The following is a 25,575-nucleotide window of genomic DNA, read 5'->3' as shown; positions in this document are numbered from 1 at the left end:
CGGGCTAGATGAACACTATTTCTGTCTATAGGGATGTAGCTTGCTAATGACTCGAGCAGCTCTGATTTGTGACACAGATACCTTATTCGAATGATCTGCGCGGAAGTTGGAGCCAGGTCAAGAAAGAGAGCGTTGTGGAACAAGTGGGATTTATGTTATTCCTTTGTCTACTGCTTTCTGCCAGGAGCCAATCAGATCTTCAGATCTTCTTAGTCCGTTGTAAGGTTTCCGTTGACGGTCTGCAGTACGGCATTAGTCCTGTTTAGAATGTAGATCATGGGTTTGGCCAGGGGTTCATGTCGGCTCCGCTTGGGCATCACCAACACATGGCAATTCGTTGTACACACCCTAGAAAGAACAGACCTCAGCGAAACGTTGTACCCCAATTCTCCTATTCGNCTTAGTCCGTTGTAAGGTTTCCGTTGACGGTCTGCAGTACGGCATTAGTCCTGTTTAGAATGTAGATCATGGGTTTGGCCAGGGGTTCATGTCGGGGTAAAAAACATTCAAAACAATATTGAGTCTTCGCCTGAAGATCATCACAGCCAAGGTGAACAAGTCCGGTTTCGTAGTGTTCATCACCCGATTGAAGCTTCAACTGGCCCACTTGTTACCATGGCTGTTCCCCACTGACGATTCTTCTAACTTACCACAGTAGGGAAATGGACTCTGTAAAATCATTCCAAATCAGTGGGGTGAACCATGGAAACGATTCAGCATTCTGATTGGTCAAATCTGACTTTCACAGAGTTGGCAAAAACCTTTTACTGAAAACAGCAGGAGGCGCTTACCAGTAAAGCTTATTGCAAGTTGGGGTTGACCATGCCCCTCCAGAGACAACCAGAGACAAAGGACAATGAGTTCATGAGCCTGTCAGAGAGATCAAAGTGCTGACGGTCCTGGTGGTTACACAAGAGTTCTGCGTGCTGTAATCTTACCATGCCTTTCATTTTGGGCCTTGAACACACGTATAAATAGGCCCTTGAGATGGGCGTTCAAGCCGTTACTTTACCGTTCCTCCAAATTGCTAGCCTTGATAATCCTCTTCAGCCCAAAATGCTCACTGCAACTGTAGTACTTTACAGTCTCTTGTTCCCCTCTTTAGGCTGGACAATGCCAGCTGCAGATACTCATCTTGAACGCCGAGGTCAGTGAAATAACATTATAAACCTTCTAAGATTAACATCCTGCCCAGATGTTCCTCCTGAAATTTTGACCCAGTTAACACTGTTCTCTGAATATTCTGCTGCCGCTACTTGTGCAGCAAACTTTAACTCCCAAGGGTCAAAGGTTGTCTGCGATCCAGGTGTATGCCAAGTTCTGGAGGGGTTAGACACAACTATCATTACTGGATTCATGGGGTATGATCGCGTCGACCAGATATAAACTCATAGGCTAACGTCAAAATAGTCACAATCCAGGAAATATCACTGGCTTTCTGGCAGTCGACAAGACAAATGAGTTGATCGTTCTGTCATTCCGCGGTAGCCGGACTTACGGCAACTGGGTTACCGACAGTGAATTTCAACAGGTGCCTATCTATGGCATTTGTCCAGGCTGCTATGTGCATCATGGTTATTACTATGCCTGGGGAAACTTCTCACAATACATAATGCCATCTATTAATCAGCTTGCTGCTCAGTACCCGCACTATAGTATCATTTTCACTGGTCATAGTTTTGGAGGTGCACTAGCTACACTCGGAGCAGTACTTGAGGGGACTGCCAACAGACCCATTAGTCTGGTAAGTGTTTCCACAACGGCAAAATAATGTCCATGTTAATGTAAGAACAGTATACTTTTGGATGTCCTCAATTAGGAAATTATAGTTTCGCTCAGTTCATCACTGGGAATACAGTAGGCAATGGATACAGAGTAACACATTCAGATGATCCTGTTCCAAGGGCCTTCTCTGAGCTTCCTAAGATTTATCATTGGCAGTATAGCACAACATCCCCAGAATTCTGGATTACTTCAGGAAATGGCGTGCCAGTCATAACATCTGATATCCAAGTAATTTGGGGCATTGACAACAAGGCTGGGAACCTTGGCACAACTGGACTGGATTTGGCGGCTCATAATTGGTATATTGGCAACATGAGTGGGTGCTCAACTAATTGAGCCCGTTTACTGACTTGGATCCTGGAGATGAATATTTTGTACATCCAAAAGCTTTTGATTTGGACTGTTGAAAGAATATCGGGGGGTTAATTGGTCCTACAGGAGCTTTTATCCCATAATGTGAAATCTTTGATAGTTATATTAATATCTAGTCAATTTGAATCTTACATATATAAAGACGTATATCCTCCCATGTAGGTTTCTTTATGAAGACAGAAAAGCAATCTCTCCTGAAGATACAAAAGAATCTCTTATGACGAATGCCTGTTGTGTGATCAAAGTAGCTATCTTTTTTCCTCCTTTTTCCCAACTTCACACTAAACTAATTTGGCTCTCTAACACCTTTTATTGATGCGTTTTGCGCATTGGATCTACATATCATATATTTTACTCCTTGTAGGACTAGTCAGTCCTACCGTACGCAAGCATTTTCTTTAATCGGTCATCTTCTCTTGGAGTGCTAAACCCCGAACTTGCTAGGTTTTGGCCGTTTGAGCACGCCACCACAAACAGATTCTAGTAAATATGCTTCCGAGCATGTTTTGGTAAGCCCCCCTCGAATATCTGGACCCTATTCTTTGTTCTCCCTCACTTTGCAAAGTCGCTGAACATTTAACTCTATTTAGGAATGGCAATTGGTCGGTACTCCCCGCTGCTCAGGTTGAATGCAGACTAACGAGTACCGATTTTGATCATTGATAGTATCGGGATTTCTGGCAGGACCAGACTGAGGAGGTACCCGATATGTTCCCTGATCCAGCAGGCAAAGGCAAGCCGAGAAGCATTTGCAGATATCTTCAGTTTTGGTGCTCCAAGACTAAAGTGGGATTTGGGGCGATGAGTCAATTCGGACGGATACCACAATGATGAAGTATCTGAATGGTGACCAAGGTTATGATTTCAATGACGCGATCAATGTTTGTAAATGGCTTATATGGGCGATCAACTACGTGGCGGAGCCCGCTGTCCCCCGAATTCTAGTCACCCAAGCAACTCGGGTTGGCGAGTATTTGTTCGTACCCTCTGATGACTTCCTCTGCGTTTCACAGTCAGTTTTGCGCTGACTATATTCTTTGATAGTGATCAAGTGGAGGCAATCCTAGCTGTACGTGAACATAAGCCGCTGCCCAGTTGAACAACCTACTAAAGGAAAGATACTTATGCTTAGGCACTCCCTAACACACCAGCATATGTCCCCTTCAACTTTAGAGACAAGTAGCGTGATTTTACGTTTGGACAATGGGATTTGCAACTGAAAAAGCAGCGAGGCAGGCAACCCGATACATTCCCGGAGAGTTGACAAACGCATTGCCAAACATGAATTAGCTCTTCTCAAACAACTGGGTTCCTCAGATCGAATCCTATTTTCAAGCGAACGCGGATGGGCATGTTTCGATGGGCGGAATCGAGGTAAATCAAGCTGTACTAAATCGTCTGAGTGCCTTGACGGAAGCGTGGCAGAATTTGCCAGCCTCCATCGCCAATCCTTTCCCTGCCAACTGGAAGGAATAAAAGACCACAAGTGACAATGGAGGATGAAGGCGTAAATTCGAACAAGTTGTCGTTCTGTTTCACCGTGTATCATATCAATGTGCAGTCAATATACTGCTTCCGGGCTAGGATTGACAGCCCAACCTGCGAAAGCCGCCAGAGCTCAGAAGCCGGCGTGGGTTCGAGACTAGGTGTCCTGCTCGACCGGATAGTCAACCTTGGTATCCCATTTCTGCCAGTTATTGAACACCATGTTCAACAAATTCTCCGTTCTGCTCTATTCAACCTTGTACTATTCTCCAGCAGCTCGATCTTCTTCCACCGACGTACCTGTTGCATAAACACATAATAACTTAGAAATCAGTCTATTCGTAGCTCAGGTCGTGTGGTTCATCCCACAGTGTAAGGTCGACCCTTGTTAAGGGGTCTGGAATAAACAAGACACTCTAGGTCAACAAGCACTCCCCCAGGCTGGGAAATACATACTATAAAGATTAAGAAAATTTGAAGGGGGATGCTATGACCTGCGCTGAACGTACAATATGAGCTCTGAGAGCATGGTTAATCCCTCATGCGGATAAAATGTTTAGTCTGATACTCTGCCTTTTGCTTTTTGTTATTGAATGCTTATACTCCATATGCTATCGCCAGTATTGAGAGTTCATAGCTACTGCCGGTTTTGCTGGCTTTCTGTCAGCGATACGTCGCCGAAAAGCCCACTCCAGTTTTCATCTTACCTTCAACTCCGTAGTTGCCAATGTTGGTAAGAGAACCTCTTCCGATATAGGACTCGTCCACGTCACTAGATAGCGCATACGCTCGTCCCGATAGACAAGGCTACCAGCCGGATATGGAATATATCCCGCCTTATGCGGGTCGATGGTGATCGACTCGGCACATTTCATGGCCAGTAGATCCTCTTGAGTCTCAACCTTCAACTTGATTATGAATATATCTATATCATCAACTCTTTTTCTAGCTGTCCATGACGGCACACTTGAAATCGAAAATATTCACTCAATCAATATTCACTATTATGCGAAGGCAAAATATTTGACAAGAAGCCAATAAGCACGATTATAGAACAATATAAAGAACAATCATAATGTCATCAGCTCTGCTCCATCGTTTCAAAATCCTGACAAAAGCCGGCCTAGGAATCCCGCTACCTGCCGTGCATATTTCCCCTCTTGCTATGCCAGTGTCAGTAAAAGATGTTATCAATCGAACAATCAACAGCAGATCGAAGTAAAGATGCGCTTACCATCATGGAGAAATGATCCGCCCCATCTACCTTATCCACAACCACCTCAGCTCCAGGGAACAATGACCCCCAAATCCCCGCGGAAAAGTCGGTCCGTGCCTCAGTGAGGAACTTCATATCTTCCGTGTCATCAGGATGCGGTGCGGGTCGAGCGCATCCCTTGGTATCGAAGACACTCTGACTTGCCCAGATGATTCCTGTCCTGCCAGGGCCCCGACCTGCCACAAAAGGAGTCGCGTAGTACCCACTGAGAATGGCAATGGTTTTCTTGAAATGTGGAATAAGCCATTCCGGAGCTTTGCCTTCCTGGCCGAAGATGCCCATTGCGTCGCAATGATCCAAGAAATGCTGCGGCAGCTCCCCCAGTCCCATTGGCGGAGGCACATCGAGCAGGATCAAGCAGGGAACTCGCTCCCCACGAGCGAGAAGAATCTGAGCGGCCCGGTAAGCCAGAATACCACCCGCAGACCAGCCGGCGAGGTGATAGGGCCCGGTGGACTGGCGGGTGCGGATCTCTTTCAGATAGCTTCCCACAAGCTCGTCTATGGTGCAGTGCATCTCGGCATCTTTCTTAAGGAAGGGCGAGTTGAGACCAATGACGGCAATATTGGCCGCGATACGTGGCAGAGAGGCGTATGACGTGGCTGACCCTGAGCCGTCGGGAAAGAGGAATAAAATCTTCTCCGCATTCCGGGGCGAGCCTTGCAGGACGACAGATGAGGCATTTGGAATGCCGGATTCGAGCTCAGCAGCAGACAACTCGGACTGGGGCGTCTCAGCGGCCGAGCTGACGCTATCACTAGAAGGAAATGGAGACGAGAGAGTGGAAATAGACGAATCGGACAGATTCTGGTGAGCTTGATATACCGACGTTCTTCCTAGCATATGCAATTTCAGATCTCTGACCGTTGGATAATTAATCAGCATCGACTCGACATCCAGGTCCCATAGGAGTTCCTCTCGGATTCGGCTCCCAATGACCAAAGCGAGCAGCGAATCCACGCCGATATCCGCAAACACCGTCTCGTCGGAAAGGTCGGTGACGTTCACGCCGCTCTCCTCGCTGATTATCTGCAGGACCTCTAGGAATGAGGGACCTGGCTCACTTGACGGGGTAGATTGAGCCACCATCGGAGGTGATGGTTCCAACCGGGCTGGAGTCTGGAGTGCCGTTGTATGGGATGAACTCAGCGAGACCTGAGCAATCGCAGATTGCTTTGCAGGTGGAGAGACAATCATGGTCTGTGTCGCGCTAGCTTGGGAATTTATTTGTTGCGAAGACGATCCGCTGCCGTCTTGAAGAAAGTTCTGCAGATCTTGCAACGTCACACAGTTCTGGAAGAAGGCCTCTGCGTCAGTGTCCAGCCCGAGTTCCTCGCTAAGCCGACTGCCAATGACCAGTGCCAGCAAAGAGTCAATACCAATGTCCGCGAATACGGTCTCCCCAGTGAGGTCATCAACGTTGACACCGCTTTCGTCCGCAATAATACGAACAGCCGACTGAAAAATGCTATGGTTGTCTGTGTTAACGTTGATTTGCAGCCCTGGTCTCAATATATCAGGGACTGCACCCCTATGTGTCGACGGAACTGCCACCGGCTGTTGCACCATGCTGCGAGGCTCGACCTGAGAAGGAGTGGACGGTATAACATCTTCGGTGTCCGGCGAGCTGGAAGAACAGCTGCCAAAAAGCTTCTTGAGGTCAGCCACCGTTGGATAATGGATGAAGAAAGAGGAATCCAAATCCAGATCAAGTTCTTCGCTGAAAGCAGAGGTGATAGTCAGCGCCAGGAGAGAGTCAATGCCAATGTCTACAAAGGCCGCATCGTCTGTCAATTCGGTAATCGGAACATTGCTCTGCTCAGAAATAATGCGAAGAGCCTGAGCAAGTGCTGACTTATGGGGCTGAGGCTTGATAGCAGGAGCTGGTCCTGTCACTGATGCTACAGGGAAGACCATTTCCGGATTGGAAGGCTCATTGTTCCTTTCGGAGCTGTTCTTGTCCATGGACTGATGAGGAGCTTTGAGTGGAACAGAATCTGTCCGGCTGGCTTTGCTAGGCTTTGCGGTGCCCTTGAGGATGTATCGTAAGATTCTTCTTGGGACACCTTGCAACTGTTGTTTTGGTCAGCATTGTACATGTTTCCCAGGACAGACCACTTACCGTCAAGCCCTTGACGCTCCCAATCAGCCGATCTTGGCTGAGGATGACTACGTCACCCTTCCACTGGTTTGATTCAGCAGGTTTCATCTGCACATATGTCTGATACTGCCGATCATCCGTGACGCTCTCATATAGCTGGAACGCATCCCAGCCATGGTTCACGAAAACCTCCACCCCCAAATTCGTCTTGGTGTTGGCGTTCATGACAAAGCCGCCAGACTGTGTCAACCCATCAATGAATCCAGGATGCGTGTGGAAAGTGCCGCCCTTCTTTACATCCCCGAAGCTGACCATACTTGCAGCTTCTAAAGTCTCGTTGTCAAGTATCGTTTCATCGATACACCGATAATCCGGGTGGAACTCGGCCAGAGCCTGAACCATGTTGTACGCCATTGGTCCATTGAAACGGAAGATGGCCCCTTGGCACGAGTTCTCGCGCATGGTTTCAATGTGTGCTCGGACGGTGGACACATCTTTGGCGAGAGAGTCAAACGTGGACTTGTCACTGAAGCGGATGCGACAGTGGGCATGTTGTATGGTCTCGACGTGATTCAGCTGACAAATGTTAGCAGTCAATGTACACATGAGCCGAGGCATAGTCTTACATCAACACTGTAGTATCTGACAGCAGCCTCTTTGGTCGACCAATCTAACTCAGCCGCAACACGCAACAACTGGGGACCAGCATTCTCTGCTATCAAGGCCTTTTCAATCACCATGTGGGTGACGTCGACCACTTTGTCACTGTCTTGTCCTTTAAGCTGCTGGGGGAATCGATCAAGGAAATAATTGCCTAGTGTGAACCCAATGTCCGCGTAGACCGACTATCAAATCAATTATTAGCTTAGGGTCAGATGCTCCAAACGGCAGACCTACCGGTGTACACAATCCTAAGCCTTCCACCTTATGCCCTTGAACGAGAGGGTTCAAGTCCGGACGAGAAACATCAGATTCGTAAATGACCACAAATTTCCTCGAATCGGAATTCTCTTCCACTAGCCGATGGAGCGTGGTTGTCGTCGGCGGAGGAGGAGGGAGAGGAGGCGGAGGAGCTTGGACCCTCCTTGTAGGAGCAGCATTGCCATCAGGGACAAGATCACCCTTGTAGAGGGCCCAATCGTTCTTGTATTCAATCCAGTACGGTTTCAAGTCCCAGGAATACGAGGGTAAAGGTAGCACGCGCTGTGCCGCATTGAAATCACGGTGGTATTCGGACCAGTTGATGTCCGCGCCAGCCCGGTACAGAGCAGCAATACTGTCCGCTAAGATGGTCCAAGGGTCTCTGTTGCGGCGCAGCGTGGATAGGCAAGTGATTTCATTTCCAAGGCACGATTTGACCATGCCGGAGACCACTGGATGCGGCCCAAACTCGATCACAATGCTCTTTGATGTGATAATGTTTGCTGCAGATGCCCTCTGCAAGCCCTGTAGCATGTTGACGGGTTCACGGCAATGTCGTGCCAAATATTCCGGACTAAAAGAGCCCAGTTCAGCAATGACAGTTCCCAATAAGGGACTGATCACAGGGATAGACGGTGCGCGAAAGGTGACCCCTTTGGCTGACAGCTCGAAGTCCTTTAGGATTGGATCCACTTGCGAAGAGTGAAACGCAAAGGGCACCTGGAGTAGGGTACATTTGACATTCTGCGCCGTCAGCTTCTGCCGTATAGCTGCAATTTGTGCGGCTGGACCAGCGAGCACCGTCTCCTCGGGCGCATTGATACAGGCGATCTCCACATTGCTGTCCAGCAAAACAGGATTGATCAGGGAAGTCGGTGCTAGGACCGCAAGCATTGCGTGAGTTCCCCTCTGGCATTTCTCCTCGAGCAGCTGTGCTCGACGGCCAACGAGGAAAATGGTGTCTGCGTCAGACAGCACTCTTGCGGTATTGAGTGCGGCATATTCGCCGAGGCTGTGGCCAACCACTGCGGAAGGCTTGATCCCCCATGAGCTCCAAAGGCGGGCAAGTGCAATCTGCATGCAGGTGTTGGCGAGCTGGACAACCGTGGGAGTGAAATCATCCAGTCGACTTCCTGTCCCCGCGAGAAAGATGGGTAAAAAAGACGGGAATCCCATGCCTTGGGCAAGTCGGTCGAAGCGGCGTAGCTCGGATCGGAATAGTGAGAGCGTCTTGAACAATTGTTCACCCATTCCAGGGTATTGTGCACCTTGACCGGTGAAAGTGAAGATGGCAGTCGGACATGGCCCTGAGCGGGGAAAGGTTGACCCTTCCTCCAAGACCAGTTGTAAATTGGAAATGATATCGGCCACAGTTGTACCTGTCACTGCAACGCGGTGCGGATGATGGATGCGTCGGGCTGTCGTAGTATATGAAAGCTGGGAAAGAGTGTCTGCCATGTCGGCGCTGCCTGACAGATTTCCCAGATAACTTAAAAGTGATTCGACATTGCCTTTGAGTGAGGAGGGACACTTGGCCGAAAGAGTGACGACATGAGAGGAACGGGGATCGGTACAATCCAGTGGAGTAGGCGTTGGCGCATCCTCTACCAGTATCGAGCTGTTTCCACCAGCAGCGCTAAAATTGTTAATGAGGGCACGCCGGCCCCGGTCATGACGCCGTGGCCACACATTGGCCTGAAAAGGGATATGTACATTGCGCTCGGCAAGGTCTGTGGGAAATTTTCGATTCAGGCGTGTCTTGATGCCGCAATGGGGAGGGATAATGTTCTTCTGCATCATCAGCAGCACCTTGACCAACGCAGTCACACCCGAGACAGACTCGCCGTGTCCAATGTTAGACTTGACCGCGCCAAGATATAGAGGCTGCTTATCCCTGCGCTTCTGAGCGCCTGTTGAGTATGGGGCAAATGTACCGAGCACTGAAGCCATCTCGCGCGAGTCGCCCGCCTGAGTTCCAGTGCCATGCATCTCGATATAATCAACATCGTACGGATGCACACCAGACTGGTTCAGTATATGCTCGAATATGGCTTTTTGTGCGCCGACATGAGGCCGTGTAATGGACTCTGCTTCGGCCGAGTGATTGGTATATGCACCCAGAATCAGTCCCAGAATCGGGTCATGGTCAGCCAGAGCATCGTCCAGTCGTTTGAGCACAACGGTAGCCACGCCCTCGCCACGACAATACCCGTCTGCCGTATCGTCAAAGGTCTTGCAGTTACCCGTTGGGGATAGGAAGTGACCGCGGTCCAATCCGGCGGTCATGTCAGGATTTGTTAGACAGTTGGTACCACCAGCAATGGCTGTGTCAATGTCCCCCTGCCACAGAGAGTTGCACGCCAGATGAATAGCCGCCAGGCTGGAGCTGCATGCAGTGTCGGTGCTATAACTCGGTCCGCTAAACTTGAAGACGTAGTTGATTCGCCCAGGGATGAATGCGCGATTAGCCCCGGGGATGTAGTAGGTATCAATGTCTTGTCCGCTGTTGGTCTCGCACCAGTCATTGCTAGTGGTGCCAAAGAAGACACCAACACGATCCTGCTGCGTAGACGGCGTACGACCAGGAACAATGCCAGCTTGTTCGATGGCCTCAAACGCGGTGAGCAAAGCGATGCGTTGCGCCGGGTCAACTTGCGGGGCTTCCCGAGGGGACATGTTGAAGAACCGGGCGTCAAACAGTTCGGGATTGTCAAGCCAGCAGCCCCAGCGAATCTTACTGGTATTCTTACGCTTGCCTGCCGGATCAACATGCGTGTCGATGTTCCATCGGTTGGCAGGAACCTCCTTGCACAGATCTAGCCCTTGTGAGAGGAGCTCCCAAAGGGCCTCCGTGTTGTCGGCGCCTGGGAATCGACCAGACATACCGACGATGGCAATCTTGGCGCTGTTATTGGGAGTCGGTGGATCTTGCTGTTTCTCTGAAAGGGTAGGGATTGGGTTCATTACCGGTTGTTGCAAGGCCCGCGACAAGAGAGGATCTGCCTGGGTCGCAATGGGAATGACCTCATAGTTGACCATGGATGCAGACGGCAGGATAGTTTTGATACCATCCTCAACCTTGCGCCAATGGATTGGTCGAAGAAGGACATCTTCAATTGCAGACTGCAACAGAGCGCGAAAGTTGCCAGCCCATATCAAGCGCCCGGTGGCACTTGATATCACAGGCAACTGGGCGATATAGGACGCCAAATTGTCGGTGATCGTGGGGTCGACAATTTCGTCAATGTCGTCCTTCGTGAAAAGGAATGGAGCATGATAGGGCGCATGTATCGGAATTGACTTGCAGGCTACACGCGCGAATGCGGACGATTGGCGCAGCTCATCCAAAGTCGAAGGAGGACCGCTGACGGTCAGACCATTGGAAGCATATGCGCTGAAATAAGGCTGAGACATGCGAGGGAGGGACTAACAATCACTTTGGTCAATACACTTGAACTCCGAGTCCATATTAGAGTACTTACCTTCGTGGCAGAGAATTCTGCTAAAGCATCTCCGATCGCCTGACTGTCCATTCCAGGAACCACTATCGACCATTCCCGGGAACCAGTTGCAGTTGGCTCAATACAGTTTCCAATTCTGCCGGCACACAGACCGGTTCGGAAAGCAACAAGTACCGTTTGTACAGCGATTGGAAGCAGTTCAACCAAGGAGCGTGAGCAACTAATTGCCGCAGCAGCAAAGGCCCCAGTACAGAGGCCTAACAGGTGAGTATCAGAAGCCGTAGGGTACTGCAGTCCCCCTTCTGAATGAATCCTGCTTGAGGTAAGCACGGACCTGGTGGACCGGGCAGTGAAGTGAACTCACCGTATGAAAGACCCCAATTGATAGATTAGGACCAGAGCCATTTCAAGACTAGGATGAAGTCGAGTGTCCCGTCGCCGCGAGATCAAGTCGGCTATACTGGAGAATCGAGGGAATTCATCACGGAGCTCGCTGGGTAGCTGACCCAGCTCGAGGCGCAGGACCTGCAAGACCCTTTCAAAGAAAGACGTCAATATTGGATCTGCATGGTGTAGAAGCTCCCACAAGGGAGCATCCACATCATATGTTTGATCTCCAAACAAGTAAATTCGATGATGTTGCGCCATGCTGGGCCTGCGCAAGTTTATTGGTCAACCAAATATGAAGTAGAAGGAAGCCCTCAGGTATGGAGAGGTAGCCGAGGAACATAAGCTGAATTTAATACTGGTGTTGATTCTTTCAGTGCATTATGTCTATTAGGCATTCTGTGTCTTGTCCTTCTCGAACAATCCAACCTGCCGTACTATATCATCTCGCTTCGAACGTGGGACAGCGGAATGGGGGGTTGGTACAGTACCTATTGTGCCTTTCAGCTCTAACTTGATTCAGATATAGACACAAATCTGCGGTAGCCCTGGAAGCCAGGGAACGATTAGACTGATGCTCCTCGTCAGGGCCGAGCCGGGGAACGAATGACCCGTCAGTGGCTGTTGTCGAGGATCGGGGACCGAAGACAATGTCCTAATTCACGACGCTCATATCTCACACTCCCCCTAGAGCAGAGTTACGGTCCCCGGTAACCTCTCGAGCCGATTCGCCGTAATCTTGCGTATGACGACATTTGACAGGTAGCCCTGGCTGGTAGGATATGCCAGTTGTGCAACGCATGAGTTCCCCCTGTTTAGATGGAGACATGGTTCAAAGATGGCAAAAGATACCCTAGCCTTAACCTGTCTGTCTCCGTTCTAGACCCACATTGAAGCGAGATTGATGGAGTGGGTAAATGTATGTACCGCGAGTGACCTAGCAATGGCCTAACCTTGTGCAGAATGCAGATCCTTATTGTATTGCGCTTGATGGTATGAGCTTTTCACCAATGGTCAGCCTCTTGTAGTAGCTAATCCACGAGGCAAGGGACACTGGATACATATATTGGGCTAGTGATAGATCATAAGAGAGATAGATTATGCTCGTTATAATCCTCGCACAATGTCCTCACCAGGTGTCATCGCATTTCAATTGCGGACGGTGGAAAATACAAAAATCGACCTCAACGCCAGGACAAACCACCGACACACAACTCCTCCTCAACAACCCGAGATAAAACTACCCATACCTGCATGATTCTCATTTGAATTCAGATCTCCCGTCTCCCACCAAGGCTGCCAGTCTTTCCTGCAGTCCGTCCGTGGTGGTACCTAGCCGGCTTTGAATAAATAACCCCAGGGTCCGGTATACCAGACCACAGTGACCCTGGCGGTTCTTGCTGGCATCGAAGCAGAAGGTGTCGATATAAGTCTGGACGAACCTGCTCAATTCTCGCAACTTGGCAAGAACCACCTGGATAATCACCATGCGGCTAGCGTGTTCATCTAGGGTATAGGCTCCAACAGCAATTGGACGACAGAGAGTTGCCTCGCCTGCTGGGACCTGAATATGTGGGTCGCGCATGTTGACAACGGCCTGGTACCCGGCAAGCACCTTGCAAGGGATTATTGCGAGAATGATGAGGAGGCAGAAGTCCTTAGTGCACGGACATGCCAGGAGGGCCGCGGCGGCCTCCATGGCCTCGCCGTTGACCTGAAGGATGTCATCGACGCTTGGATTGCTGCGGCCAGAACCAGATGAAGTGGCTGAGGAGCAGACTCGATACAGACAGTCCAGAGTCTCCATGGCCCGGCGGACACACCGATGATCGGACGAGCATGTCGGACTCGGACCTGTGGAAACCGCTGTTTCAATAACATGCTGATTGTCTGAATTCGTTCCTGTGGCTGGGAAAGCGAACCCAGCGAGGCTGATCGGACTTAGCCTTTCGTATATGGCATTATGGGGTGTGGATTGCAGCATCTTGGACATCGACCGGACTTGTTGCCTGGACAAATCGGACAGGTTGCCGGGGCAGTCAGATAACCGCGGCTGACTGTGACCTGGAGCTATTGCCGTCGAGTCTCCCAGTATGTCGGAAAGGTCTGGGGAGAGTGGCTGGAGAGAGGGATCGACATCATTTAGAATCGACTCATAGTCAAACTCGCCCGGCCAGTTATGTACTAGTGTGCCCATTACCTCGTTGTCTTGCGAGGGCAAGGGATCGCCGAGCATGGACTTTGGAATGGCAGCAGTGTCCGTTGTAGCAGCAGCAGCAGCCGGCTTAAAATGTTCGAGACTCGGCGAATTCTCGCCATGGTCATGATGGCAGCAAGCTCTACTGGATCGCTGCCGAGATCGAGGAGGCTTCCCCATCCGCAATGACCGACTGTAGTGGCAGGGTAGATTGAGTGAACGACATCGCTGACACTCGGGTCTTTCCTGACTACACTTGACTTTGTTGGATGAGCAGCGGTCGCAGGCCGATCGCAACTTGACCTGCGGCTGGTCTTTCTGGGGTGTAGAACCGGAAGACTCTGCCATTGGGGTGTGCAGACGCTTTTCATCTGCCGGTTACTATACTTCTCTTCGTGGATCTCTGCTATGTCACAGTCCCCACTGTGATCAGAGTGGCCTCCTTTAGCTATGGCAGGTGCTCAGTCAATTATAAACTGATCAATACCATTTCTGGCCCCGTTTCGCTTCGTTACGAGGCTTATCTACAGGAGTGGCTTTATTTAGCGCTGCACTGAAGGATTTAGCCTGATGCATCCGTGGGTTGCCTAGTGACTTTGGCCATCTGATAAGCTAACCATGGCGCGGCACATAGACGCATTTCGATCATCAATAGCCTATGGCGAGTCAGTCATCTTGTTGTCTGGAACGTCGCTGGTCAAAAGCAGGAATAATCCCTATATGGAGAGAGGGCAGTCCATAACACTTCTGTTTGGGCAATGATTCGAGAATCATTGGTAGGACGCAACCCCTTACATGACGAACCCATTCCAGTCCTGTTGGCATATTTCACGGTTTGAGCGTCAAGTGCTTCTCTAAAACTTATAGTGTTACATCTAAACCTGTACCAAACTCCTTTTTGGGCGCACGAATACATTTAAATAGGTATTGGGCTAATGCTCACACTAACCAACGTAGTGTGCTGGTGACCGTCTTCTAGCATATGATGCAGCGCACTATCACACCATGTGCCTGCTGCTTCGGAGTGACAAATATTCCCTCATCTAAGATGATGACGTGTACACGCACTAAGCATTCTTTTGATTATAGGCTTTGCATAGTCTGAATAGGGTTACGAATGTGCTAATCCATATGATTTAAAGTTACTCGGAGGCTGATTTTCGGCTGCCCCTCTATTCCAGCAATTGGTTGATAAATTAACTAATATGAAAAAAATATCTAATGGCACCGTTTCCTCTGATATTTTCACCCTTGCAGTGAGCCAAAGCAAATACCCCCTTGTGGGGTTAACACGAGATTAGCATACAGAGTCACAAGAACAAGCCCGGAAGTTAGTCAGAGTCCGAGACTGTCTATTGGGTAACTTAAGCCAAGTACATCAGATTCGGCCTCTTTCTCCGTATTGGAGATAGTCTAGCCGCTGATGGTGGAGCTCTGCGCCTTGCAGAGGGTAGACAGTAGACAGCCTGGTACCTAAGCGATTCGTTAAATTGCTAAACCTAGGGCCCAAGGGGCCCATGCTGCCTAGCCCCGCTAGTGTTGTTGCTTCGGACTCCGAATATTGGCTGAGATTGGACAGGGAACTCTTTTCCCAAGGGGGGCCGCAATGCTTGTCAGGTCTTGTCTTGCCCCTCCTCTCTTTCCTTGGCCGAAGCCACCAATAATCCTACCGTCCACACAAAGAGAGTTGAAGCGTTCGAGCCATCCCCACAACAAATTAGAGCCCAGGAAAGCCAATCGGATTCATTTACGAGTCTAAAAACAGGTAGACACCCCTGTATGGACATCAGGGGATATACTCGACTCTGTCTGTCCCCAGTTCGCCTGTCCTCTCCCCCAGACACACAGCGCATTCCCGGACTATGTATTTTTCCCGTCCTGTGTGTATCAGTCCTCCACACAGCCAAGAACGAAGCCCCTATGGGAGGGATCAGGTCCTGGCTGTGATTGTCTGCTGTTTCGCTTTGTCATTCGCTTTTGCTTCCCATTATCCTTTCTTCTCGTAAATCTCTTAATATTCTTGACCACCCGTTTTTCTTTTGTTTTGTGATTCATGTTTTATCAATAATGACCGAAGGAACGTCGGACACAACGGCAGCAGCCGTGGAAGAGCAGCCCCTGGACACGCAACAGGAGAAGCAGCAGCAGCCACCAGCATCAGCGCATCCGTCAGAGAAACCTCAAGGTGTTGTCGAATCCAAACCTGAAGCGAAACCAGGTCCTCCAGGTGGCCCCGGTGGCCCCGGTGGCCCCGGTGGTGGAAAACCCTTTGGACCTGGGATGGGTCCTGCGGTCGAGTATCCAAAAGGTCTCAAGCTCTACTCAATCATCATCTCCCTTTATCTTGCTGGCTTTCTCACCGCACTGGTAGGTCGTCCTCTCCTCAGTCAAGCTTCCTTGATTGTTGACTGTCACGCCATAGGATCGCACCATCATCGTCAACGCCATCCCCCATATCACGAATGAGTTCAACTCTATCGACGATGTCGGTTGGTACGGTAGCGCATATCTCCTGACCTTTTGCGCGTTTCAGCTGCTTTTTGGCAAGATCTACTCGTTCTACAATCCAAAATGGGTGTTTTTGACCGCGGTGGTCATCTTCGAAATCGGGTCTGCTATCTGCGGTGCCGCGCCCAATTCGACAGTACTCATCGTTGGTCGCGCAATCGCTGGCCTGGGATCATCGGGGATATTTGGTGGAAGTGTAATCATCACCTTCTTCACCGTCCCATTGCACATGCGACCCATCTACTCGGGCATTGTTAGCGTCATCTTCGCCATCGCATCTGTCACAGGTCCCCTGATTGGTGGTGGCTTCACCGAAAATGTCACCTGGCGCTGGTGCTTCTACATCAACTTGCCCATTGGCGCAGTCACTATAATGGTACTCGTGCTGATGCTCCAGATGCCTCCTGCGCGCAAGGCAGGCACTCCGATACGCGAGCAGTTTCTGCAGATCGATCCACTGGGAAATCTATGCCTGATCCCAGGAGTGGTGTGCCTGCTCCTGGCTTTGCAATGGGGAGGGGCGACCTATGCCTGGAATAATGGACGCATTATCGCGCTTTTAGTTCTGGCAGGAGTATTGCTGCTGGCCTTCGTCGGGATTCAGATCTGGCTTCAGGAAAAAGCCACCATTCCTCCCAGGGTCATCAAGCAGCGCAGCATCGCCGCCGGAGTTGCCTTCACTCTCATGGTTACTGCTGCCATGATGACGTTCACGTACTACCTCCCAATTTGGTTTCAGGCCATCAAGTCCGCGTCTCCAGTCCACTCGGGTGTCATGATGTTACCCACCGTCATCTCATCTGCGATCGCCAGTCTCGTAGCTGGTTTCCTGATCCATCGACTCGGCTACTACACGCCGTTCATGATTGGCGGATCCGTGCTTATGTCTATTGGGGCTGGTCTGCTCACAACATTCACCCCACACATCAGCGAAGGCAAATGGATCGGCTACCAGATCTTCTGGGCGGTTGGATGCGGAATGAGTATGTCTTCGTTGCCTATGCATTCGTTCGAGGCGGTTCTAACATATAATCTAGGCATGCAACAAGCCTCTTTGGCCGCCCAGGCCGTCCTTCCTCGCCAAGATGCTCCAATCGGTATCTCCTTGATTTTCTTCGCGCAGTCCCTGGGTGGTTCGGTGTTCCTGTCTGTGGACCAGGCCATATTCAGCAACAAACTATCCGCCAACCTGGGTGATATCGCCAACCTGACTGACAGCGGAGTGACGAGTATTCAAGATCGCGTGAGCCCTCAGGACCTGCCACGATTTTTGAACGGATACAATGGGGCGGTAATAGACGTATTTCGTGTCGCTTTGGCGGCCTCCTGCGCGTGTGTTGTGGCGTCTACCCTTATGGAGTGGAAGAGCGTAAAGGCTCAGAAAGGAGGCCCAGGAGGGGCTGGTGGCCCTGGGTCAGGGCAACCGGGAATGGGTCCTGGGAAGGGACCGTCAACTGCCAATGGCGCAACAACCACGAAGCCGAAATGGGATGCTGGCACTCAGGTTTAGCCGTCATGCCTGTCTATATTGTTGTCTAGCTCGCGAACAGATTTTGTGCACAGCGCTACAGCATGGATGACCCACTTGGGTTGACCGGAGCTTAAAAAGGCACATTCTTTTGGGGAGTCTGATTACTATTGCCGTTGTAAACTTTAGCCCTTCTCGTCCATAGTAATACTTAGCAGAAACTCGCAGCCATTAGATAGAACTCTCTCCAGTATTGATGTGCTCCTGCCATGTACAATACTACTAGCAGAATAGTTTGTATAGTCTCATTCAACAAGTTTAGCACGACACGCACATGATGGGTTCCTGAATGCAGTTTTAGGACTACAAGGCCATCACAGTAATGATGTGACCCTTGACCAATAGGAGAAACGCTTTGTTTACCGATAGCAATGGGTGAGTCTCGCCGGTTTGCCTTGTCCGTCCGTCAAGTGACACTCGGACCCCGAAGACCGATATTTTCGACATGAGGTCTGCGTCTGCAACTGCTGCTGCGGCACTTGGGCTCGACACGGGCATGAAAGAGTCATATCTAGATCTCATTGACAGAAGCCATCGACAGCGGAGACACCAAGGGCATTCTCGCCTCAGCAAGTCCTCCAGTCCACAATGGCATCGACCTCGCTCCACTCGACGAATCTATTCGATCTAGCCGGCTGCATTGCCGTCGTCACTGGCGGTGGCACAGGTCTAGGACTCATGATGGCCAAGGCTCTCGAGGCCAATGGAGCCAAGGTCTACATAATCGGACGGCGATTGGAAGTCCTACAGAAAGCCGCCAAAGAAGCGGTAATCTCCTTACATCCTGACTGCGCTCATTGGCAGTTCACTGACGTTGTTACCTTGCCTGCTAGAAATTCAACAACATTCACCCTCTCCAGTGCAGCATCACCTCACACGCCGAGCTCCAGTCCGCCGTCGACCACATCACCGCCCAAGACGGCTACATCAATCTTCTCATCAACAACGCCGGCATCTCGACGCCGAATTTGGGCCCGCACAATACCCGACCCACGCCCAAATGGGACATCGCCAAGGTGCGAGACTACTGGTTTCAAAAGTCCTTCGAGGACTATGCGGCCGTGTTCGAGACCAACACCACCGCCGCGCTGATGGTGACTTTTGCCTTTCTCGAGTTACTGGACAAGGGAAATAAGGTGCGTGCTGCTGGGGCGGGTTCCCCCGGTGCGCCGACCAATGGCAACGGCATTGCCAGTGCTGGAACCAGCCGCCAGTATATCCGCAGCCAGGTGATCACAGTCAGCAGCGTCGGCGGGTTCGGGCGGGACAACTCGGCCTTTATATACGGGGCCAGCAAAGCGGGGACAACCCATATGATGAAGAATCTGGCGACGTATCTAGCGCCGTGGAGAATACGCGTGAACATCGTCGCGCCGGGGTGTAGGTTCTGTTCCTTCTTTGTCAGATCTGATGATGAGTGCGCGATTTGCTGACTGGCGTAGACTTCAACACAGACATGATGGGCAGCTTCTGCAAGGCGACTAACGGCCGGTTACCCATGGCTTTGGCGCCGGAGGAGCGGTTTGGGGACTCCCAGGAGATTGGAGGGACGATTGTGTATCTTGCGTCCAAAGCTGGTGCGTACTGCAATGGGTTAGTGCTGCTGGTGGATGGGGGTTATGTGTCCAATAAGCCAAGCTCTTATTAGATGTTTGGATCGTGTATTTGAAATGCATTCCACCTATACTCCTATGGAACTGTGGCTAGACCTTATTTAGCTTGTACTGGCAACATTACCAAGACAGGCGTTTCGACAACCATGGGGGCCTTCACCTCCAACGCAGCCGGGGCAGACCGTATCTTCTCCACGAGAGACGCCAGTTTGTAACCCTGATAATCATTCTCACGGCAGCCGGTCAGCGCCTGGTGGTAGCTGGGGAACCCTCCGAACCAGTTCAACGGCTCCCGCTTCTTGCCCGGAATATTCGCCCCGGTGTAGTACGACGAAGTCGTCGACGAGAAAACAAAACGGTCCCACAGACGCTGCGTCAAGTCCTTCCACTTCGTCTCAGCATCCACCGTGTTTTCAGCTCTTGTTATTCCTCTGGCTGTCATGTCCAGGATGAGTCGTTCGACAAACTCGCCCTGCAGCTCGATGCAAGCCGGCCCGTTGGAAAACGCGGTCGGGGCCTGGGGTCCATAGAAAAAGAACATGTTGGGGAACTTGCTGGTGGACAGACCCAGATTGGTCCTGACTCCTGTTTCTGGATCCTGCCAGCGGTCCTTGAGCGTCCTCCCTTCCGTGTCCCGGATGGAGATTGCGGTCAATGCTCCTGTGTTGGTGTCAAATCCTGTTGCGAGCACAATCACATCGAACCGTTTGAGGCCCTCCTCCTGCGTGACAATGCCGTCCTTGGTGAACTCAACAATCGGGGAGGTCTTGCTATCGACCAAGTCGACGTTCTCTCGGTTGAATGTCTCATAATAGTTGATCTCAAACGGCGTGCGCTTTCCCCCAAACAAATGCACTGCCTCCAGGGGGGCCAGCAGATCTTTGCATCTCGGGTCCTTGATCCGTTCGCGGGTCTTTTCGGCCCAGAACCGCCACGCTGCCCTATTGACCTCCTCATTTACGAAGACGTCAAAGTATGTCGACAGTAAAGGGTGGAAACCGCCCTTCTCCCAGGCCGCCTCGAACACCTCCCGCCGCTGCTGTTCATCATCCTCGTGCCACCGACGCGGGACGAACCCGACATCCTGTCCGCCGAACTTTTCGTACTTGGCCTGTCGCAGCAGGGCGGCCAACTCGCCGCTGTCTTTCAGCATCTGCTGCTCCTCGGCGCTGAGGGGGCGCTGCCGGGCCGGGACTGCAGTGCAGGGCGTTCGCTGGTAGACGGTCAGATGGCCCACCTGCTCGGCAATGGTCTGGATGATCTGGACTGCGCTGGCTCCCGTGCCCACAACAGCCACTCTCTTCCCATCCAGGTCGATTCCATCCTGCGGCCAGGCGGCGGAATGGAAACACGGACCAGCGAAGGTGTCCAGACCTGGGATATTGGGGATATAGGGCTTGGTGGCGAAGCCGAGAGCGAGGATGAACCAGCGACTGCGGAGCTCTGTGTGAGAACCATCCGCCCCGACGCACTCAACCGTCCACTGGTGAGTGGACTCATCGAATTGCGCCCCTGCCACCGTGGTGTTGTACTGGATGTGTCTGTGCAGCTGCCACTTTTCCAGCACGTACGCGATATACCGCCGGAGCTCCTCGTATCCGGGCAACAACTCGCTCCAGGTCCAGTCCTGGCAGAGCTCCGGATCGGTATACTGGTAAACGGGGTATCGACTGTCGACTCGAGCCCCCGGATAACAGTTCCAATACCAGACGCCACCGGCCTGGGGGGCTTTTTCGACGCAGAGGACATTCAGCCCGGCATTTCGAAGTCTGTACACGTCAGTATGCGCTTCTGGGCGCCGTTCATGCCATTGGAGTGGGGTACCTATGAGTTATCCATAGCCCTCCAAAGCCAGCTCCTACAACAACGACGTCTATCTGCTGTGTGCTCGCCATTGTGGTGCTTACTATTGCGATTAGACCGTCTATGCAGGCGGAAAGGCCTCGTTCTGGAATACTTGGTCTCGTCTGATATGCCTCAAACAATGCAATGCACGCCCAATGAGCGTTGACCCGACATGACCAATAACGTCGGCCGCTCGGACTACGAAAGGATTGGCACTCGGTATCCGTCTGGGCCAATAGCTTCAATTAGACTGGGCTAGCATGTCCGAAACTTTACAGGCAGCTGCATCTAGAGCAGTCTAGGTACCACGATTCGTCAAGTCTTCAACTCCCCTGCCAATCTGATAATCGACTCACACCTCCGTGACAGCTTCTTTCCGACCTGTCGCATCCCGTCATCGTTTCCTCCAATCGCCCTGTATCTCGCTGTTTCTAGGCTTGGTACCCTATCGGCTGAGGAGGAAAAGGCAACCTCCCACTCCGCCAAAGTCCCCTTGCTCCCCGGTCTCCGTCCCGATGCGAATTCAGCCCAGCTTCCACTCACCCGAGCTGCGAGCGCCAATTCAGCCGGGTCGGACATATAGTATCTACTCTGTAGGTTGTTGAAAACATACGGCACGTCTGAGAAGTGAGTGACGCCCAGGTACGCTTTTCCCTGTTGCGCAAGAGCCGCTGCGAAGGGTGTTTGTTGCAGTTCGTACAGATAGATGTCCGGTTTCTGTGCTGAGGAGAGGGCATGCTGGAATAGCGACCAGGCTTGGTAAAGTGAGGGGCAGGTTACCGTCAGATCGCGCACGACGGCCGATGCGGCATGCCAGGCCGGGGTCATTTGTGCTCCTTTCTCCACATTTTGGACTTGATAGTCGGACTCCGGGTAGAGGGCGAGCAGGTCTACAACACTCGACGCGTTGAGAGACGGATAATTGCCAGCTAGGAGGTTTGCAATGTCCGATTGGGTCTTTATGCTCGTTGGGACGTGGAGGGACGCCTCGTCGCGGTTCCAGCCGATGATGAGTGGAATGCTCTTATTCAGGAGGCGGTCAGTTGACATTAACGTCGAGGGTGCTGAAGGCAGGATCGTGCCATCAACGGTGGGTATGCTGTCACTGGTGAGTTCAGGCTTTCTTTCTGTCTGTAGGTTCGAGAACTCACAAAGCCTCGAAGCCATCTCCCGGGCTCACTTTGTAGGCCACCTCGAACGTGTTGTTCACCAGAAGCTCCAAGGGTTGTTCTCGCAGACACTGTATCACGGCGGTAGCATTCATTCCTTCCAAAACAGTCCCAGACGAATCAAGACAGCCGATCGTCCTTGCAACATCCAAAGAATTACTCGCGCTAGTATTCCCGGCCACACCAGCAAGGGAGGTAACCGCACCACTCTGCGCAATGACCCGATGAACCGGAAGACACTCGTCATCCGAAGATGCCAGCATATGCAGGCTCGCAAACACTGCACCTGCGTCCTCCCCGAAGAGCGTCACATTGTCTGGATCCCCGCCAAACAACGCAATGTTCCTCCTGACCCAGTCAAGCGCGAGGCGCTGATCCTGGAGACCGACGTTGGTCGAGTTGGTCGCGCGTAAAGCTGGGAAATCCGCGAAACCGAACACTAGTGACAGTCAGTAGTTGCGGATCGCACGGATAATGTGGCAGAGACGTACAATTCACACGATAATTCATAGCTACATACACCATCGGCGTTCCAAGGTCAACGGCTCGTCTGATAAGTCCGACTGGGTCGTAGGAGCCGTCGTAGATGGTTCCCACGGTACTGCCGCCGCCGTAGATAAAGACCATCACGGGCAATTTGTGCTCATTTCGGGTCGTGCCTGTGCCTGCAGGCCGTGCAATGCGGAGAGTCAAACAGTCCTCTGAGACATTGGCGAGGACTGTGTATGGGTCCGCGGGGAGGGGGATATGCGGCTGAGGACATGCAGCTCCCGGGAAGGTGGCGTTGATTATGCTGTTTGAGCTGGGGATATAAGGCCTTGGAGGCGAAAAGAGATGGCTTCCGCTTGTGTCGTAGGCATACTGGATGTTGAGAAATTCTTCGACATACGTGCTTGTGCGGATGTCGTTGTAGGTGATGTTAGAGTCCGGGTCGAGTACCGTTACAGGGGATAGAGGGTTGTACCCGGTAAATGGATAGACGGAGGCGACACCTAGGATAACTTGCTTGATGGAGAGCATTCCGACATTGATTCTATGTTCAAATACTGTACCTAAGGGAGTTTGTGGATATGATTCTGACAGAGTTCTTTGCTTAAGTAACATGTGCACTGGTGCGTCCTTCGGGGACCGAAGCTGGTCAACCCGAGGCTATCGCTACTGGTCCCGGCCAACCTCTAAGATCGTCATTGCGCTACCCACAGGCTGGATAGCCCGGGTGATGTTCAATTTTGAATCTGCGGCCTGCACCAGTTCCTCCCACTCGTCCATCCCACGCTCATGGCTGTTGAACGTCTGCATCATCGTCATATCCCGCACTCGCAGCAGCGCCTCCTCGCTAACCGGTACACTCCCGGGATTCGGAAGGATGGTGTCCATCACAATAATGCGAGCGCCAGGCCGAAGGGCAGCAGCCAGGTGAGACAGGATTTTTTGTGCTTCTTCGCGCGGCCAGTCGTGTAGGATCATACGGAGCAGATACACATCTGCGTCGCGCACGGGCTGCGGGGTGAAGAAATCGTGGCTCTGAAATGTAATTCGCGAGCGCATGGCATCAGGGACCTGCGGTTGAGAAGTTTCAATGACCAGGGGAAGGTCTTGGACGATGAATCTTAGCTGCGGGTAGGTTTCAGCCAGAGCAATGCTGGCGTGGCCGCTGGAGCCACCAACCTATTGTGAGTCAAATCAGCAAAATGGGAAGCTTGAGCAGGACATGAAATATTAGCGTACATCCACTACAGTAGCATTACCCAAACTTGCCCAGTCGTATCCCTGAACCAAGTGCTTGATGTTCGTAGCCTCGCCCTTGGCCACGTTCTTCATGTACCCAGAAAACCGCTGGGTAAACTCGGGAGAGCTCGACAGGTAGTCGAAAAATGACAAGTCCGTATGGAGGGACAGATTGAATGCAGTCTCTGTCTTCTTAGTTGTCTCGCCCCATCGCTGCGTCGCCTCGACCAGCTTGGGCGCCATCGGTGCCGAATCCTCAGCCAAGAACAGCGCCCAGTCGCACAGGGACGGGTTCGATACGAAACACGCGGATGTCTTGTTGTGCGCAACCTGGTTCAAGACCGGCTCTTGAAGGAAACTCCCCGTGATAGCCATGCGGGTGATGCTCTTGAGCTGGTGGAGTGGTACGTGGGCCGCGGCCGCGAGATCGGGGTACGAGATGGTGCCCTCATGCGGCACGAGAGAGGGGATTTTGAAGTGACAGAGCCATTGAATTGCGGCAAGATGCTGAGGCTATTTACCTTCAGCATTCCATTTGTCATTGGACCTTGTTGTACACTCACGTAGACTGCTAATCGTGCTAGGTACTGGTTGGGCTCGATGATGAGCTGCTGGAGTCGATAGGTACTCTCGAGAATGGCCTGTCGAGCCTCTTGAACCTCAGCAGGTGCAGATGAGGGTAATGTGTCGAGGCCATTGAGTTGGATATCATCGAAGGAAGGATGTGGATGGCCCGTGGAAGCACAGAAGGCTGTGATGACTTTGGCCGCCGCACTGATCCGGTCAGCAAAGACCTCCAGGGCAGGGGCTTGGGGTGTCTTCGTCATGGTTGAGATTTCAGTCGTATCACTCTAGATGTATCCTGGCTTATGGCTTACATGGCCTAGCTGAGTCTATTATTAAATGCAGAAACTGAAAACTGCCGCAGCGATTGTCCCTCGGCTACGACATCCGAAAGGGCGCTTCGGTCCCCGAAGATACGATGTAAGAGGTTCATTTCAATCCAATCACAGTGAGAGTATCCAGATAATCTTACAATTAAATAAGTTCAGGTATATTGACAAGTGACTTTTTCTGGTTCATCTCCTGCAGACGCGAGCCCGAGCAGTTCATGCCTGGTTCTCCCACTGTGCTTCTTGTGGTGCTGACCACATCCGACCTTGCTCCCCAACTCTTTCTTCCCTTTTGGTATTTCTACT

General features: G+C 51.5%; 7 protein-coding genes across 7 annotated transcripts; 2 read left to right on the top strand and 5 right to left on the bottom strand.

Moving 5' to 3' along the window:
* Nucleotides 1–4,742: 4,742 nt before the first annotated feature.
* Nucleotides 4,743–12,049, bottom strand: Aud_005392 (type I polyketide synthase; the record flags this gene model as incomplete). Its single annotated transcript, XM_043290322.1, has 7 exons — nt 4,743–4,805; nt 4,877–6,991; nt 7,041–7,595; nt 7,646–7,864; nt 7,917–11,366; nt 11,423–11,621; nt 11,766–12,049. The coding sequence occupies 7 exons, from the start codon at nt 12,047–12,049 to the stop codon at nt 4,743–4,745; spliced, it is 6,885 nt and encodes a 2,294-aa protein (XP_043146257.1).
* A 1,000-nt stretch (nt 12,050–13,049) lies between these two features.
* On the bottom strand, nt 13,050–14,333 carry Aud_005391 (Zn(II)2Cys6 transcription factor; the record flags this gene model as incomplete). Its single annotated transcript, XM_043290321.1, has 1 exon — nt 13,050–14,333. One exon carries the CDS (start codon nt 14,331–14,333, stop codon nt 13,050–13,052), a length of 1,284 nt encoding a protein of 427 aa, XP_043146256.1.
* Nucleotides 14,334–16,052: 1,719 nt separating this feature from the next.
* Nucleotides 16,053–18,003, top strand: Aud_005390 (MDR family MFS transporter; the record flags this gene model as incomplete). Its single annotated transcript, XM_043290320.1, has 3 exons — nt 16,053–16,352; nt 16,408–17,476; nt 17,531–18,003. The coding sequence occupies 3 exons, from the start codon at nt 16,053–16,055 to the stop codon at nt 18,001–18,003; spliced, it is 1,842 nt and encodes a 613-aa protein (XP_043146255.1).
* A 606-nt stretch (nt 18,004–18,609) lies between these two features.
* Nucleotides 18,610–19,669, top strand: Aud_005389 (SDR family NAD(P)-dependent oxidoreductase; the record flags this gene model as incomplete). The annotated part of the gene is made up of 3 exons (XM_043290319.1): nt 18,610–18,789; nt 18,855–19,401; nt 19,464–19,669. 3 exons carry the CDS (start codon nt 18,610–18,612, stop codon nt 19,667–19,669), a joined length of 933 nt encoding a protein of 310 aa, XP_043146254.1.
* Nucleotides 19,670–19,731: 62 nt separating this feature from the next.
* Nucleotides 19,732–21,529, bottom strand: Aud_005388.2 (flavin-containing monooxygenase; the record flags this gene model as incomplete). Its single annotated transcript, XM_043290318.1, has 2 exons — nt 19,732–21,403; nt 21,459–21,529. The coding sequence occupies 2 exons, from the start codon at nt 21,527–21,529 to the stop codon at nt 19,732–19,734; spliced, it is 1,743 nt and encodes a 580-aa protein (XP_043146253.1).
* A 265-nt stretch (nt 21,530–21,794) lies between these two features.
* On the bottom strand, nt 21,795–23,668 carry Aud_005388.1 (uncharacterized protein; the record flags this gene model as incomplete). The annotated part of the gene is made up of 3 exons (XM_043290317.1): nt 21,795–22,578; nt 22,631–23,087; nt 23,140–23,668. 3 exons carry the CDS (start codon nt 23,666–23,668, stop codon nt 21,795–21,797), a joined length of 1,770 nt encoding a protein of 589 aa, XP_043146252.1.
* A 135-nt stretch (nt 23,669–23,803) lies between these two features.
* On the bottom strand, nt 23,804–25,203 carry Aud_005387 (uncharacterized protein; the record flags this gene model as incomplete). Its single annotated transcript, XM_043290316.1, has 3 exons — nt 23,804–24,316; nt 24,377–24,889; nt 24,940–25,203. The coding sequence occupies 3 exons, from the start codon at nt 25,201–25,203 to the stop codon at nt 23,804–23,806; spliced, it is 1,290 nt and encodes a 429-aa protein (XP_043146251.1).
* Nucleotides 25,204–25,575: the final 372 nt, after the last annotated feature.

This window comes from Aspergillus udagawae, assembly GCF_001078395.1.
Source record: "Aspergillus udagawae IFM 46973 DNA, scaffold_4, whole genome shotgun sequence".
Classification (NCBI taxonomy): Eukaryota; Fungi; Ascomycota; class Eurotiomycetes; order Eurotiales; family Aspergillaceae; genus Aspergillus; species Aspergillus udagawae.
The sequence above is the reverse complement of the archived record's forward strand: the minus strand, read 5'-3'. Positions and strand labels throughout refer to the sequence as shown.